This window comes from Glycine max, chromosome 9 (assembly GCF_000004515.6).
Source record: "Glycine max cultivar Williams 82 chromosome 9, Glycine_max_v4.0, whole genome shotgun sequence".
Taxonomy (NCBI): domain Eukaryota; kingdom Viridiplantae; phylum Streptophyta; class Magnoliopsida; order Fabales; family Fabaceae; genus Glycine; species Glycine max.
In genome coordinates, this window is record NC_038245.2 from 7,548,174 (window position 1) to 7,566,768 (window position 18,595).

The following is an 18,595-nucleotide window of genomic DNA, read 5'->3' on the forward strand; positions in this document are numbered from 1 at the left end:
TAAAGGTTATATGATGATGATTTTGTAAAAATCATCTTTTTCCTACTCCTTTCTTCTTTGCTAACCTAGTTTTTCTCATCTCTCACCCTCGCTCTCTGTGTTGTCACTCTCGTCTGTCGTCGGTGTCGAACCCTCTGTTGCCGTCAAACCCACCGTCATTGAACGTTCTTGCTCTCGCTTTAATCTCGTCCCTAAAAGGGAATCCCCAATGGATGCTTGCATTCCGCCTCAAGGCCTTCAACAAATTCTAGTCCATGAAGGAACCCATGTGGTCCGACAACATTTACCCCCCCAATCTAGTTCCAGAACATCTGCTACTACTCTGAGTTGAAGAAGAAGCCCTCACTCCAATCCCTCAACGGCCCCGAGCTTCTCCGCTACTTTGACAAGCTCAGCGTCCCTCTCAATAAGCATAAGCACCTCACCAATGTCGTTGTCGATGTCATCCTCGATAGCGTCTCCATCGCCATAACTCACCACAAAACCCTAGAAAAAGTCGCCGTCATTTTCTATTGTAAATTTATTGATTTTGTGTTGTGGGTCAGTTGTATGGGTTTTCAAAATCAGATTTGTTTTGATATAGCTTCGACTTGTGTTCTGATTTTTGAGTTGAATCTATTATAAATGCTTGCTTTCATTTTGCTACGGGACTTTGTTTCTATTCTATTTTGGGGCGTTTCATGGAATGGCTGATTTTTTTTTGTTTTTGATGTACTAAGTGAACTTAGAGAAGCTAAATAGAATGGTAGCTCCCTCTTTGATGTTTGCCATTCGCGTCAGATCTCTATGTGATATGGGAAAAAATAATATTTGTTTTGAAGTGTGTGCTTATTGCATTTTGATTCTATGGGAGAACGAGGGTTTATGAATCTTCCAAGTTGTCTATTTTTATGATGTGTGATTTGGTGATATGAACTTTGTATGGTTATTTAGATTTTGGTTGTTTCAAATGACATATTGCTTCTGAAGAACTCAAACATAGAGTGTTTAAGGTCTCCTTGGTTGATCTTCAAGGGGATGAGGATCATGCATTCAAGAAGATTAGGTTGAGAGCTGAAAATGTGCAAGGAAAAAATGTTTTAACAAATTTATGGGTATGATGGGTGATGCATGAAGCTTCTTTTGATTGTAATATTGTAATGCATTATACTAATCAATTTTTAATTTTTTTTTATTCTTTGAATTTCTAGGGAATGGATTTAACAACTGACAAGCTGAGGTCATTGGTGCGAAAATGGCAAACTCTAATTGAAGCTCATGTGCATGTGAAGACAATTGATAACCACACATTGAGGACTAATGTTTGGTAGTTAGATGCTACTTCTGTTCACTAACAATCTCGTTAATTTTCCATTTAGAAACTTATGGTACAAAGTCAACATGGTATCCTTAACACATGCTTCTCCAACTGAAGTGCATATATATATATATATATATATATATATATATATATATATAATAACCAGAAGAAATTAGTGGCTTTTAAATGTAAAGTATGTTGTGGTGTTTTATATAATATTGCATATTAGTAATTAAAATTACACCTTTATCTTTTTAGATTCATAGGAAGATGAGGGAGATCATGACAAACCAGGCAACATCCTGTGATTTGAAGGAGTTGGTCCGTAAGTTTATTCCTGAGATTATTGGAAAAGACATTGGGAAGGCAACATCTAGTATTGACCCTGTGAAGAATGTGTTTGATCGTAAAGTCAAGATCCTGAAAGCACCTAAGTTTGATCTTGGGAAACTAATGGAGGTAATTTTTTTATAATAGCTGTTGAGTGACTGATATCCCTGTTGTTAAGCATGTGGCTAATTCTTCCCATGTTTGAAAAGCTCAAGTGAATAATCGGGATAATGGGTATTTACATTTTTAAGCTATGTTATGTTTTTTAAAGGAAAACTCTGTCAATGCTTAGTCTCAAGTAAAAATATGTATATTTCTTATTAAATTATGTATGTGTTATGATTGTTTCGGATGCATAGATTATTCAAATCTGTATATTTTTTTATTATATTATGTATGTGCATGGAAGCACTCTGGTGGCAAAGATCACATACTCCCCGTGCATCATCCCCGGTCTTTCAAGTCTCTGTTCGTAGATACGTGAAGAATGCAATATGGCTCCTTCCTGATATGGATTCCATAGGAAACTTGTTAGTTTTCTTGTAACTCTATGAATGCAATGTAATGCTATTATTTGTTGGAATTGGAATCGACTGGTGGATCTTTTTCTTCTTTTAGGTACAAGCCAGGACAAGTTTATCTGGGGAGAGACCCAGTTCTCCCTTATGTTCCCAATGTTGATTTATGTGATGCCAAGTGTTTATCTGAGAGACGAATCCAAAGAGAAGCACACTACTTTTCTTTTGAGGCCGGCTCAAGAGAAATATGGTAAGCATTATTACTTGATTGACTGGCAGGTGAAAGCTTTGAAAGTTCTATCTACATATGATGTAACTTGAAATCAAGGAATATTATTTATTTTTATTAACTTTTCTATTCAATCTCATGTTGGAGATACAACTATTGTCAACGGTGGAGAACATCTATTTAGTAGTACATTTTTCTGGGATTTGTCAACATCAGCCCTTAGGAGTTAGAACTGACTTATGCAACTAAAATCAGAATACTTTTGTTGAACTCATTAATTATATATATAATGAAGGCCTTATGGCATTTGGGGTATTACCATGACTGGTTATTGGCTTTTTATTGTTTGGTTGTCTGATCTTATAGTTTATAGGTAGAAGTCTCATCTTGTTTTGCCCAAATTGTGTATGTGGCATTCTCAATTTTTTTTGTGATCTGCGTGTTCTATTATTCTGAGTTTAGTTGCTTTTTTTTTTTTGGTGATCTTCCCATTTCAGGGAGGGAAGATACGCTTTAAACTTGGAGCTGAATTAAGTGGAGTTGATGGTGTGGTTATAGAGGAGGGAACAACTGGAGATGGGGGAAAGGATGTTGCTCAAAAGGGCATGTGCAAGTAATATAAGTTCAGCACTTGTACTAATATACATTGGTTACTTATTTTGTTGTGTTTATTTGCTTGCTTTGCACATCATCAAGTGTCTAATTTGCTTAAGCCCAGCTGAGGACACTCCATCCTCTGCTAGATTATTTGATGTTATTGTCAATGGATGCATTCCAGTTATAATAAGTGATGAGTTGGAGCTTCCTTTTGAAGGAATACTTGATTATAGGAAGGTGTGCATGCATTTATATCATGTAACTGATTACATTAAGAATAATATTTGAGAGTTAACGGTATAATTGCAATAAAATAGTGGTGAAAATAACTCACTAGCTTTGGATGGTTTTATTTTGGTGTGGGCAGTGTGGGCAAGTTGCTATGGGATTTTTTGTTGGTTTATAAATCTTTATAGGGGTATATATTTCCTTATGCCTTTTTACATCATAGTTACTATCTCAAATGATTAATATTGCCTTGTTGGTTTATAATTTCTGACTTCTCAAATGTTTAGGTCTAGCACACATCTTATTTACCAACTTACCATATACCTATTTATGGAAAAAGCTAGTGGACATATTGTTAAATGTGAATGTATATTATGCAGGTTTCAATGATCCCAAAAGTTTACTTGATGAGCACGGATTGAATCAAGTCAAAGAACAAGATCAAGAAAATCTAAGATAAGAACTTAGTAAATTTGTTAAAAGAATCTCAATTTGATTGCTATAGTTTGGCCTCAAAATATTTACTATCAAAATTCTTTTTTTAAAGTTAAAATCAGTTCAAAAATATCTTTTAGAACTGGTAATCGATTACCAGAGAGTTTGTGAAAATGGCATATTGAAAATTTTGAATTGATGAACCAACGACACAAAATTATTTGAATTTTGATCTGTGTAATTGATTACAAGAGTTATGTAATTGACTACCAGCGAAGAAATTTCAAAGAAAATATTGAAAAGTCACAACTCTTCCAAAATACAACTGTGTAATCAATTACCAGAATCATGTAATCGATTATCAGTGAAAAAATTTCAATTTTTTTTTTGAAAAGACACATCTCTTCAAACTATTTTGAACATGCACAATGGGCCTATATATATGTGTGTGTCCTTTCTTCAAAAAGTACAGAGATCCTCAGAGAACTTAATTTTCAAAACCCCTCTAAACATCATTGGGCAAAATCTTGCAAATTATTGAGAATTCTTCTAGGAACTTCAAGTTGTATCATCTACTCTAAAAGAAAGAAATCATTTTGTTCATCTTATAAAACTCAGTTGTAATCAAGAGATTGTTTGTCTATGTAGACAAAGGATCAAGTTGAATGTTTTGATGATGCCAAAGGGAAAGCTTGCCAAAGGGTTACATGTTTCTCAAAGCTTTATTCAAGACAAAGATATTCAAGATGGATGATCAAGACAGTTTCTAGAGTCTTAGAAAGAGTATATTAAAATAGGAAGGGAATTCCTATTGAAGTAGCAAAAGGTTTGGCCAAGAAATTTAAGTTAAAAAGTCTTTTTCAAGAGATTTACTCTCTAGTAATCGATTACCAGAGGATGTAATCAAATACCAGTGGCCAAAAATGATTTACAACAGCTACTAAATATTTGAATTCAAATTTTAGACTGTGTAATCGATTACACAATATTGGTAATCGATTACCAGCAGTTAATAAACGTTTTAATTCAAATATTAAAACCTGTAATCGATTACACAAATCCTGTAATCGATTACCAGAGGAGATTTTCAGGAAATAACTTCCAAGAGTTACATCTATTCAAATGGTTTATGAATGGCCATCAAAGGTCTATTTATATGTGACTTGGAAACACGAATTGTAAGAGAGTTTTGATTGCTCAAAAAGTTTTATCCTCTCAAAAGATTAAGAGAGTTTTTCTGAATTAAAATGTCTTATCCTCTTGAAGATTCCTTGGTCAAACACTTGCATATGCAATAAGGAATTGTGATTGATCTTCATTGTACAATCTATCTCTTTCAAGAGAGATTTCTTCTTCTCTTCTTCTTACTTCTGAAAAGGGATTAAGAGACCGATGGTCTCTTGTTGTAAAGGAATTCTGAATACAAAGGAAGGATTGTCCTTGTGTGTTCAGAACTTGTAAAAGGATTTTACAAGAGAGTGGAAAATCTCAAGTGGGTTGCTTGAGGACTGGACGTAGGCACGGGAAGTGGCCGAACCAGTATAAATCAAGTTTGCATTTCTCTCTTCCCTTAAACTTCTTTTATTTATTACTATTTATCTTTGGTTTGAAAGAAGTTTATTTTGAATATTCTTTTGAGTAATTCATATGAAGGGTGCATTGTTAATCTAAAAAGAAAGAGTAAAATTTTAATTGGGGAATAGTTCTTGTTATCTTAATTCAACCCCCCCCCCCTTCTTAAGATAACTAAGGCCATTTGTCTAACAAGTGGTATCAGAGCAGGATTCTTGTATAAAGTTTAAAAACTTCAAGAATAGAAATGGCCTCATCCAACTTTCCATTTCTTGAGGGAAATTCTATTAATAGGCCTCTTATGTTCAATGGCGAAGGTTATTACTATTGGAAAACCCGAATGCAGATCCTTATTGAGGCCATAGATTTAAATATATGGGATGCCATTGAAGTTGGTCCTTTTATTCCTACAAAGGTAGTGAGAAATGCAACTATAGAAAAACCAAGAGAAGAATGGAATGATGATGAAAGAAGAAAGGTTCAATACAATTTAAAGGCCAAAAATATAATCACTTCTGCATTAGGCATGGATGAATTTTTTAGAGTCTCAAATTGTAAAAATGCAAAAGAAATGTGGGATACATTGCAAGTAACCTATGAAGGCACAACTGATGTCAAGAGATCTAGAATAAACACTCTCACACATGAATATGAACTGTTCAAAATGTTTCAATATGAGACCATAGAAGATATGCAAAAGAGATTTACTCATATAGTTAATCATCTTGCATCATTGGGAAAAATATTTCCTAATGAAGATCTTATTAACAAAGTGTTGAGATGTTTAAGCAGACAATGACAACCAAAAGTAAAAGCAATTGCAGAATCAAGAGATCTCACTAATATATCTTTTGCCACTCTCTTTGGAAAACTTCAAGAACATGAAATGGAACTTATGAGACTCCATCAACATGAAGAGAATGATATAAAGAGAAAAGGAATAGCACTCAGAGCCTCATCATCTTTTATTCAAGAAGAAAGTGACAAAGAGGACTTGACTGAAACAGAAGAAGATGATGATGATTTCAGACTCTTTGTGAAAAGGTTCAATAAACTTATGAGAAACAAAAGAAATAAAAGGAAATCAAACATCAATACAAAGAAGAAAGAAGAAGACTCCTCCTTAGCCCCATCATGCTATGAAAGTAATCAACCTGGGCACATGAGATCCGATTATCTTGTCTTTGAAAGAAGAATTGAAAAATCCGACAAGAGGAATCTCAAAGAAAAGAAAGAAAAGAAAACATAGATCACTTGGGAAGAAAATAAATAAAAAAAAATTCTTCAAGTGATTCAGAAAAATAAAATCATAAATCTGGGTATCATGATGAAAGACTATGAAAACGGAGAAGAGCAAAAGCGATATATTGATAGCAATTTCTCCAAACACATGCCATGCATCAAAGTTTATTCAACAAACAAAGGCCACTTGATCAACAATCCCTACAAGTAATATCAAATGATACAAACATGTCACTTTGTCTTTGATTGATTACTTTGATGACTTTTGTTAACTTTTGAATGAGTTTTGATGCTTGTTTACTCCTTAAACATTTGATTTTCATTAATATTTTTTTATAGTTATGTAGAAAAACCTGAAAATTATCCTGTCATAGGAACAAAATGGGTTTTAGAAATAAATTAGATGAACATGGCATAATTATTAGAAATAAGGCTATGTTAGTAGCAAAAGGGTATAATCAAGAAGAGGGAATAGACTATGAAGAAACATATGCTCCAGTTGCAAGATTAGAAGCCATTAGAATGCTCTTAGCATATGCATCCATAATGGATTTTAAGCTCTATCAAATGGATGTTAAAAGTGCTTTTCTAAATCAAGAAGAAGTATATGTTGAACAACCTCCAGGTTTTGAAATCCCGGATAAACCAAATCATGTTTATAAATTGCAAAAGGCTCTTTATGGTTTGAAACAAGCCACTAGGGCGTGGTATGAACGTTTAAGCAATTTTCTCCTAAGAAAAGAATTTTCTAGAGGAAAAGTGGATACCACATTGTTCATAAAGAGAAAGCATAATGATATTTTGTTGGTTCAAATATATGTTGATGATATAATTTTTGGATCCACTAATGATTCATTGTGCAAGGAGTTTTCCCTTGATATGCAAAGTGAATTTGAAATGTCAATGATGGGAGAACTAAATTACTTCCTGGGATTACAAATCAATCAAACTCAAGGAGGTATATTCATCAACCAAGCCAAGTACTGCAAGGAATTGATCAAAAGATTTGGGATGGAAAGTGCAAAACACATGGCTACACCGATGAGCACTAGCTGTTACTTAGATAAAGATGAATCTGGTCAGTCTATAGACATGAAACAATATCGAGGTATGATCGGATCTCTTCTCTATTTATCTGCTAGTAGACCTGATATTATGTTTAGTGTATGCATGTGTGCTAGGTTTCAATCCAACCCCAAACAATCACATTTGAGTGCAGTAAAGAGAATTATGAGATATCTATTAGGTACAATCAATTTAGGATTATGGTATCCTAAGAATTCAACATGTAACTTAATAGGATATTCTGATTCTGATTTTGCCGGATCTAAAACTGATAGAAAAAGCACAAGTGGAACTTGTCAATTCATTGGATCGGCTCTTGTCTCATGGCATAGCAAGAAACAAAACAGTGTTGCTTTATCCACTATTGAAGTGGAGTATATCTTTGCTGACAGTTGTTGTGCACAGATTTTATGGATGAAGCAACAATTATCTTACTATGGTATCCTTCTTGATCGCATACCTATTAGGTGTGATAATACTAATGCCATAAATCTATCCAAAAACCCTGTACAACATTCTAGAACGAAACATATAGAAATTAGGCACCATTTTCTAAGAGACTATGTTCTAAAGAGAAATTGTTTGCTAGAGTTTGTTGATACAAAGAATCAGCTTGCTGATATCTTTACAAAACCTCTCCCAAAGGATATATTCTTTTCAATAAGAAGAGAATTAGGCCTTTTAGACCTTAGTGATTTGGATAGGTAATGTTTAGGATTGATTGATTAATTTACTCCTATAATTGATTGTTTATATGTTACTTTGATTGATTTTGTTTAAATTCTTGTTATGATGATAAAATTTATGTATTCCTGTGTGTTTTTTAGTTGAATGATTGAATCAAGTGCATTAGTAGTGATGATTAATCATATTAGATGTGTTTTAGCATAGACATAGATATTTCTTTAAGAAACTAGCCTAGGTTATGTTTTGGTAATCGATTACCATCCACTGTAATCGATTACACAAGAACAAACAACCTGTAATCGATTACAACATCTTGTAATCGATTACCAGAAGGCTCATTACTCCTGTAATTGATTACCAAGCCTTGTAATCGATTACAACTCGTCCTCGTCTATAAATTCTCACGAAATCAGAGTTGCTGCGCAGCCACGGTCTCCCCTCACGCCTCCTCCATACCTAGAACTTCAAATCTTCATATCTCACTCAAATCTTCACCAAATCACGTCTCGTAAAGCCCAATCTTCCTCTTTTTCACTCCTCTTTCACTTTCACCGATTAAAATCCACTAAAACTTCATCAAATGGCAGAGCCATCGAAGAAGAGAAAGGGATCATCCTCCACCGCCGCCGCTGCTGCTGCCCATTGCCGCCACAGACCATCTGAAGTATCCACAGCACCTATTCATCCATCTTTATCATCTCCAAGATCATCCATATTGTTTTCTTCCGATGATCAGCATCTATGGTACCTCTCTCAATTTTCTTCTAGAATCATCTTAGACCCTAAGTACCTAGACGTAGAGTTCTTTAATGATGAAACGTTTGATTGCTATCAAGTGTTTCAAAATTCTGGTCTTGTTGATTTCATGTCATTAAAACTGCCACATTATCCTGAACTTGTAAAGGTCTTCTACTGCAATTTGAAAATTCAGGATGACATTATTTCCTCTGAGGTGCATGGTATTCCTATGATCATTGATCAGTCCTTATTCTTTTCTTTAACTCATTTACCCAGTCAAGGTGCACCTTTTGAGGGCACCATTGTTGATGACTGGAAATTTGATTATTCTAGTCATGATGCTCGCCGAATGGTCTGCAATGACCAGGCTGAAATGACCGGTAGATTGCTGGCCGGATCATTAACTTTTGATAATCGCATCATGCACTATATAATTGTTAGAATTTTGCTTCCCCGGTCTTCAAATTTAGCACAAGCCTCTGAGGAAGATTTGATTTTGATGTGGGTTTTTCTCACCGGTCGTCAGATCGACTGGGCCCATTTGGTTCGGTACCGAATGCATAAGGCATTACGGGCCAATGCACCTTTACCTTATCCATAGTTGATAACTTTGTTTCTGCGTCATTTTCAAATTCCGCTTGATGATGAGCCATTTGTTCAAGTCAAGCGTTCCTTTGCAATTGGTGCTGGTGCTGTGACTTCCTTTGGTTACCGTAAGGATCAGAATGGTCAATGGTTGAAGAAAGACGCACTCCCTCCTCAAGATGAGCGTACTCCTTCACCTCCTCCTCAGCGTGTAGATTTAGCACTCCTGAATGAAGTCCTTACCGAATTATGAGGTCTTCGTTCTTATGTTGGTGAACGTTTCGACTCATTGGATACACACTTTGCCGACATGGATATTCGCCTCACACAAGTTAAAGAAGATGTCTCCTTCATCCGTACTTGCTTTGATCCACCACCACCGCCTCCATCATCCTCTTAGCTTAATTGTTATTATTATGACTAAGTCTTATTAGTAATTAAGTATTATTAGTACTTTGCTTTATCGCCGTTTATTTGGCTTTTTATTGCTCTAGTTATCGTACTCTTGCACAATTATTATATTTCTAGACTTTGCTTTGGTTGGTTATGACCATGTATGGATTTATTTTGGTTTAATGTTTGGCTCTGTTTGGATTTTGATTGTGTTGCTTAGTTCTTTTTGATGTTGCCAAAGGGGGAGTGAACTTGAGAGAACTTAACTTGGGTTAGAAATCAATTAGAAATTTATCATTAAGTAAAGTTAGGCATACATGCCAAAAGATAGGGGGAGTAAGGGTTGTGTGAACGTGCTATCATCTTGTATATAACTTGCCTTGATTTCAGGGATTGTCATCATCAAAAAGGGGGAGATTGTAGACAAAGGATCAAGTTGAATGTTTTGATGATGCCAAAGGGAAAGCTTGCCAAAGGGTTACATGTTTCTCAAAGCTTTATTCAAGACAAAGATATTCAAGATGGATGATCAAGACAGTTTCTAGAGTCTTAGAAAGAGTATATTAAAATAGGAAGGGAATTCCTATTGAAGTAGCAAAAGGTTTGGCCAAGAAATTTAAGTTAAAAAGTCTTTTTCAAGAGATTTACTCTCTAGTAATCGATTACCAGAGGATGTAATCAAATACCAGTGGCCAAAAATGATTTACAACAGCTACTAAATATTTGAATTCAAATTTTAGACTGTGTAATCGATTACACAATATTGGTAATCGATTACCAGCAGTTAATAAACGTTTTAATTCAAATATTAAAACCTGTAATCGATTACACAAATCCTGTAATCGATTACCAGAGGAGATTTTCAGGAAATAACTTCCAAGAGTTACATCTATTCAAATGGTTTATGAATGGCCATCAAAGGTCTATTTATATGTGACTTGGAAACACGAATTGTAAGAGAGTTTTGATTGCTCAAAAAGTTTTATCCTCTCAAAAGATTAAGAGAGTTTTTCTGAATTAAAATGTCTTATCCTCTTGAAGATTCCTTGGTCAAACACTTGCATATGCAATAAGGAATTGTGATTGATCTTCATTGTACAATCTATCTCTTTCAAGAGAGATTTCTTCTTCTCTTCTTCTTACTTCTGAAAAGGGATTAAGAGACCGATGGTCTCTTGTTGTAAAGGAATTCTGAATACAAAGGAAGGATTGTCCTTGTGTGTTCAGAACTTGTAAAAGGATTTTACAAGAGAGTGGAAAATCTCAAGTGGGTTGCTTGAGGACTGGACGTAGGCACGGGAAGTGGCCGAACCAGTATAAATCAAGTTTGCATTTCTCTCTTCCCTTAAACTTCTTTTATTTATTACTATTTATCTTTGGTTTGAAAGAAATTTATTTTGAATATTCTTTTGCCACTTTCTTTGGGAAGCTTCAAGAACATGAAATTGAACTTATGAAACTCAACCAACATGAAGAGAATGAAAAAAAGAAGAAAGGAATTTCATTCAAAACCTCATCTTCTATTCATGAAGAAAGTGGCAAAGAAGACTTGAATGAAAAAAATAATTTAGAAGAAGATGATGATTTCAGTCTCTTTGTAAAAGGATTAAATAATTTTCTGAGGAACAAAGGAAATCGAATGAGATTGAACCTCAATCCAAAGAAGAAGGGAGAAGATTCCTCCTCAGTTCCAAAATGCTATGAATGCGATCAACCTAGGCACCTGAGAGTTGATTGTCCTATCTTTAGAAGAAAAATGGAAAAATCTGACAAGAAAACTTTCAAAGATAAGAAAGGAAAGAAAGAATATATCACTTGGAAAGATAATGACAAAGATTCATCAACTGATTCAGTAAATGAAATTGTAAATCTAAGCTTCATGGCCAAAGACTATGAAAGCGAAGAAGAGGTAACATCTTCTTACTATGATTTATCTATTTCTTTTGATGATCTTCAAGATGCATTCAATGATTTGCATAAAGAATTTATTAAACTTGCCAAATTAGTTTCATTTTCTAAGAAAATCATCTAAAATTTAGAAAAGGAAATTTTGAAATTAAATAAAGAATTAGAAAATCTTAGATCTGAAGTTAAAACATTAAAATCAATAGATAAAAACCAACCTTCTACAAAATGCTTAATACTAGAAAACAATGAAGCATCTTATTCATGTAAATGTTGTAATAAATTTAAAGAAGAAATTGTAGATTTAAAAAATGCTCTTGCAAAATTTACTCTTGGTAAAAATAACTTAGATATTATATTAGGAAGACAAAGATGTGTCTTTGACAAGACTGATTTAGGGTATAATCCTGAAAAACAACAAAGGCGTACAAAAATTTATTTGCCTCTACTCAAATGACTAGTTCTCCCTGCTTAACATGCTTTTACTGTGGTAAGAAAGGTCATAGTGCCTCAACATGTTATATTAGGAAGAATAATAATTACATTGGAAAAATGGTATGGATTCCAAAAGGATCATTAGTCAAAACTAACATTCAAGGACCCAAGAAAATTTGGGTACCTAAATAAAAAATATGGTTATATGATTGAAGCACTCCTTGAAGCAAAGTTGGTACATTAATAGTGGTTGCTCCAAAAACATGATGGGAGATGCAGCAAAGTTTACTCATATTTCTCCCAAAAATAGTGGACATGTGACCTATGGAGACAACAACAAAGGTAAAATTCTTAGAGTTGGAAAAATAGGTACGAATCCCTCTAGCTCCATAGAAAATGTTTTACTTGTTGATGGTCGTAGGCATAGTTTATTAAGTGTTAGTTAACTATGTGATAAAGGCTTTTGTGTGTTATTTGATTCTCATTACTGCTTTATTGAAAGTAAACATGACAAAAAATATAAAATATGTAGCACCTAGGACTAATAATGTATACATGATAAATCTAGATAAAATCCCAAATCATGCTCAATGCTTTCTAAGTAAAGAGGATGAATCATGGTTGTGGCATAGGAGAATTGCTCATATAAATATGGAACACTTAAATAAATTAATTTCAAAAGATTTAGTAATTGGCTTGCCAAAACTCAAATTTGAAAAGGATAGATTGTGTGATGCATGTCAAAAGGGAAAACAAGTAAGGGTTTCTTTCAAATCAAAGAATGTTGTTTCAACCACTCGACCCTTACACCTTTTGCACATGGATCTCTTTGGTCCTTCTAGAACTATGAGCTTTGGTGAAAATTATTATGCTCTTGTCATAGTAGATGATTATTCTAGATTTACATGGAGTCTATTTCTTGCTCACAAAAGAGATGCATTTCATGCTTTTAAGAAACTTGCCAAAATCATTCAAAATAAGAAAAATCTTAACATTGCATCCATTAGAAGTGATCATGGAGGGGAATTTGAGAATAAAGACTTTGAATTATTTTGTGATGAATATGGAATAGAACTAATTTTTCTGTACCTAGAACCCCTCAACAAAATGGAGTAGTTGAAAGGAAAAATAGATCATTAGAAGAATTAGCAAGAACCATGCTTAATGATACAAATCTTCTTAAATACTTTTGGGTCGAGGCTGTTAATACTACATGTTATAAAATGAATAAAGCATTAATTAAACCTATTTTAAAGAAAACACCATATGAACTATATAAGGAGAGAAAACCAAATATTTCCCATCTTCATATTTTTGGATGTAAATGCTTTATGTTAAATAATGGAAAAGACAACTTGGGCAAGTTTGATGCAAAGTCGGATGAAGGTATATTTCTTGATTATTCTTTGAATAGTAAAGCTTTTAGAATATATAATAAAAGAACTATGACTATTTAAGAATCAATTCATGTCACTTTTGATGAGACTAATTCTATTAGGCCAAGAAAGGATATACTTGATGATATTACAGATACATTAGAAGATACGCATATTCATGAAGAAGTCCACAAAGATAAAGAAGATGGAAATAGTAGAGATTCTCAATCCAAAGAAAATCAAATAAATGTGGATCTTCCAAGGGAGTGGAGAACTTCAAGGTATCACCCTCTTGATAATATCATAGGTGACATCTCAAAAGGGGCAACAACTCGATGTTCTCTTAAAGATGCATGCAACAACATGGATTTTGTCTCTTTAATTGAACCTAAAAACATAAATGAAGCCATAATCGAAGAACATTGGATTATTGTTATGTGTTCGCTGGACTCGCCCAACTGTGATATTAATCAGCAAGTGTACTAAGTCGTGCAAGTAATATAAAATGGTAAGAACCGAGTATCGAATCACAGGGAGTTTGTTTCATTCAGAAAAGAGTTCGTTCAATAAGCAGACATTTGTATGGAACCAAAAAATATAACAAAAGATAATTTATGTAATTCTAAAAATAACTACAAAATTTGCTATCTAATCGTGAGAGATAAACAGATGATTAAAACGTTGGGTCCTTCTGCTGAACAACTTGATGTAATTATGTGTTTTTCTCTATTTAAGGTTGTTTCTGTGTTCATGCCGAGAGCAAATACCCCAAACACTGATTCCTCGCGTGAATGGACTAATTCTATTTAAACTTTGTTCTAGGATTCCTCGTCAAACTTAGCCTAAACGAATTGCATTAAGATTACCGCATATTAAAAACTAAATCCCTACACTCCATGTCTAGACATATAGTTCTCTAGCCTGCTCTATCCAGTTCTAAGGATTTAAAACATTTTCCAATGCCAAAAATCCAAACTTTACACACAAATGGGTGATTAAGCCACAAACATGCAAGAATTAATTGCAGATAGAAGTAATGAACACATAAAAATAACTTTAAAATAGATAGTGAAAAGTTTTACATCAAAACTCAGCAGAAATCCCCAACAAGAGACTTAGCCTTCCATTGCAAGTTATCACCTTTCGGCAACAAGATGAGGTTTTTGAAGTAAAATTAAGATTACACTGTGGTGAGGATGTCTCCTCCACCTCTAGAAACCTAAAAATCACTCCTAAACCTAGAATCCTCTTGAAAGTTGAGATTTCCTTCCAGATTCTCTCAACCCGCTAAGCGAGCTGAGTGCCTCGCTTAGTAGATGTTACTTGTTAAGCACATATGCCTTGCTTAGCGAGACACCAGCTGCTTTAACTTTCTTATTCTTTTTTTTACTTGAAACTGAAGTTGAACCACATTAATTCACAAAATATGGAATATCTACTGAGGAAAAATTAAACTAGTCATGAAAATATGTACAAACCTACAAAAAGAACCATAAATTTTATAAAAATTTTCAATACAAAAGTTAGTCGTAAATGACGACTAACACTATGCAAGAAGAATTAAATCAATTTGAAAGAAATCAAGTATGTGAATTAGTTGATAGACCTAATGAACATCCAATTATTGGAACTAAATTGATATTTAGAAATAAATTGGATGAACATGGAATAGTCATTAGAAATAAGGCTAGATTAGTGGCTAAAGGATATAACCAAGAGGAAGGAATGGATTATGAAGAAACTTATGCTCCTATAGCTAGACTAGAAGCTATTAGAATGTTACTTGCCTTTGCATCAATACTGGATTTCAAACTTTATCAAATGGACGTTAAAAGTGAATTTTTGAATGGATTTATTCAAGAAAAAGTGTATGTTGATCAACCTCATGGATTTGAAAATTCAGATTTGCTCAATCATGTTTTTAAATTGAAGAAGGCTGTATATGGTTTAAAACAAGCCCCTAAGGCTTGGTATGAGCGATTGAGCAAATTTCTTTTAGAAAAGGGCTTTACAAGAGAAAAGGTTGATACCACACTTTTCCTTAAAAAAAAAAATGCATGATATTCTCCTAGTTCAAATATATATAGATGATATAATCTTTGGAGCTACTAATGATTCCTTGTGCAAAAAATTCTCTAATGATATGCAAAGTGAATTTGAAATGTCCATGATGGGTGAGTTGAATTTCTTACTTGGACTACAAATAAAACAAACCAAAAATGGATTCTTTATTAGTCAAGCAAAATATTTCAAAGAATTGCTTAAATTTTTAATTCTTTTTATAAAAAAACACATTCTAAGACAGTTATCTAAAAAACCGTCTTAGAATTGTCAATATATATATATATATATATATATATATATATATATATATATATATATATATATATATATATATATATATATATATTTTAAAAAAACATTCTAAGGTGGTTCTTTGCTAAAAATCGTCTTTGAATGCTATCATTCTAAAACGGTTCTTATAAAGGGTTCTTTTGCTAATAATCATCTTAGAAGGACATGTTTTTCTAAGATGGTTTTTTATGAAACCGTCGTAAAAAGTTGAGACTTTCTATGACGTTGCTTATGACAACGGTTAATAATCGACGTCGAATGTGTAAATTAACCAACATAGAAAACGTTTTTTCCAGTAGTATTTCTTAAATGGTAGGAGTTTAAACTCCTCAATTGTGTTGGCATGAAAACCATTCTTTGACCATGGTTTAAATCATGATCAATTATTCATATAATCATTGAATTGTACCTTGCATTTGTAAAATTTAAGGTAAAGTGATGGTTGTAGCTTTGCAAAACATAGGCAAGTAGTTATGACAGGCATGAGTGTTGTTACATCACTTGGTCATGATCCAGATGTCTTCTATAGTAATTTACTTGAGGGTGTTAGTGGGATAATCAAGATTGATACTTTTGACTGTGAAGAATTTTCAATGGTACATAATATTTTATTTCAAATCGCATTCTCCGTTGTTGTGTGGTGTAGTTTTTGTTCTCAATAATTTATGTTTGCAGAGAATAGGTGGTGAGATCAAGTCCTTTTCAACTGATAGTTGGGTAGCACGAAAACTTTCAAAAAGGATGGATAAATATATGTTGTATTTGCTAACAGTAGGGAAAAAGGCCTTGGCGGATGGTGGAATTACTCATGACAAAATGGATGAGTTAAATAAAGAAAAATGTGGGATTTTGATTGGTTCAGTTGGGTGGCATACAGGTAAATCATTTACACAAATATAATGGAATTTGTTTTTGTTGTTTGAATTGGTAATATGAGAATAATGAAATGAAAATGTGCATGTGACACCTATTATGTCTTATTCAATTATTTACCTTCGTTCATCTTTCTCCCCAATTTGGAAAAAATGAGATGAATTGAAATTTTGTTTTATTACATCGCAAAGCATCCAAGTAAATGAAATAAAAGTTTTATTTTAGACTTAAATAATTCCTATAAAATAGTTTTTTTTTTATAATTTTAGTCCTAAAAAAAATTATTTTGATTTTAGTCCTTTTAAAAAAATTGGTTTTAGACTTTTAGTTACTATTGTCAAGTAACAAAGCTAAATGAAGAGTAACAATGATATTTATATCTTCCTGACTTGTCACGTCATCAAAAAACCTAACAACACCATTATATGTAATTTTTACTTTGTGAGCTGCATTTCAAAATTTTTACTTGTTCAAAATAGTTAATGACATTAGACTAATTGATGAGGAAGTTAAAACTGCAGTATATAAAAAAATTACATGTGACTACTCAGTTAGACTCTTTGATAATGTGACAAGTTAATGAAATGTCAATGTAATTAGCTAACATTTGTTGCTTATAAACAATAAGGACTAAAAAAATAATCTTTAAAGGACTAAAATAAAATAAAAATTCTTTTTTATAGTGACCAAAAGATTATTTAAGCCTTTATTTTATTATGTTCCATTTTATTTCAATTTATTTGATCATATCCCTTTCTACCAATCCAAATATAGTTAGGCTATCACTATATTCTACAAAATACTTACTATCTTATTTGTGTTGAACATATATTTTATGATGCTTTTCGAGTCTCATATAAGAGGATTAATCCTTTTACTATACCCCTTGCAACAACAAATATGAGTTCGGCCATACTCGCAGTGGATCTGGTTTGTGTATAAAATTTAGCACATATTATTGACACCATGTTAGACTAAAATCTCTAACATGTGATGTTAAAAACTATAAAATGAAACACAGGTCATTAATAAATGCGGAAAAACAAAAATTAAAATATACCTCTAGCCATTACCATGAAAGAGCTGTCTTGTTTTGGTTCTTCCAAGCTCTTACTTTCTCTCTGTAGATGGTGTATCAGACGAAAATTGAAAGTTGTGAGCTCATTACCACCAATTAGTTGGCATTACCACTCATTAATAGTCATTACCACCCATTAGTAGACATTCAACATTTGGCTTTTCAACTCCAAAACTGATGGAGTACTTGATTTTTCAAGACATACAGACCAAATTATTACATTTATATAGGTGCCTTGAATTTTAATTTGTCTATAGCTTCTAACGAATTATTTATTTATCATATAAAAGCTTTAGGGGTGGATGGGCCCTAATTATTCAATCTTTATAGCACGTGCCACTAGCAATTTTTGTATATTGAATGCTGCAAACCATATCATTAGAGGTGAAGCTGTAAGTATTTTTCTTCAACATTTGCTTTAGATAGTAGATTTCTCATATTTTACCAACCTTTTATTTCTTAAAACAAGTTTAGAATAATTATATAATTATTTTATGAGTTAAATGGTTATGCACCAATAATGTAAAATAATTATATAATTTTACATTATCATTCAATCACAAATCATTGTTTATATACTCTCACGGAGAAATAGTAATCCTTCTAAAGCTTCACGCCCTTGGGATATTGTACTACTATAACAATCCTATTGTT

General features: G+C 33.0%; 1 protein-coding gene across 1 annotated transcript; it reads left to right on the forward strand.

Annotated features, from left to right (window-relative positions):
• Nucleotides 1-15,360: 15,360 nt before the first annotated feature.
• On the forward strand, nucleotides 15,361-18,363 carry LOC112997810 (3-oxoacyl-[acyl-carrier-protein] synthase II, chloroplastic-like). The gene is made up of 5 exons (XM_026123894.1): nucleotides 15,361-15,605; nucleotides 16,439-16,586; nucleotides 16,666-16,861; nucleotides 17,690-17,793; nucleotides 18,238-18,363. Exons 1-5 carry the CDS (start codon nucleotides 15,361-15,363, stop codon nucleotides 18,361-18,363), a joined length of 819 nt encoding a protein of 272 aa, XP_025979679.1.
• The last annotated feature ends 232 nt before the right edge of the window (nucleotides 18,364-18,595 follow it).

What these genes read in the sequence shown, in the direction of transcription:
- LOC112997810 (XM_026123894.1), top strand. Translation starts at nt 15,361, where the DNA reads ATGGATTATGAAGAAACTTATGCTCCTATAGCTAGACTAGAAGCTATT. An exon ending in GATTGGTTCAGTTGGGTGGC is followed by an intron (nt 16,862 to 17,689) that starts ATACAGGTAAAT and finishes TTTGTGTTGAAC; the next exon opens with ATATATTTTATGATGCTTTT. An exon ending in CCATACTCGCAGTGGATCTG is followed by an intron (nt 17,794 to 18,237) that starts GTTTGTGTATAA and finishes TAAAAGCTTTAG; the next exon opens with GGGTGGATGGGCCCTAATTA.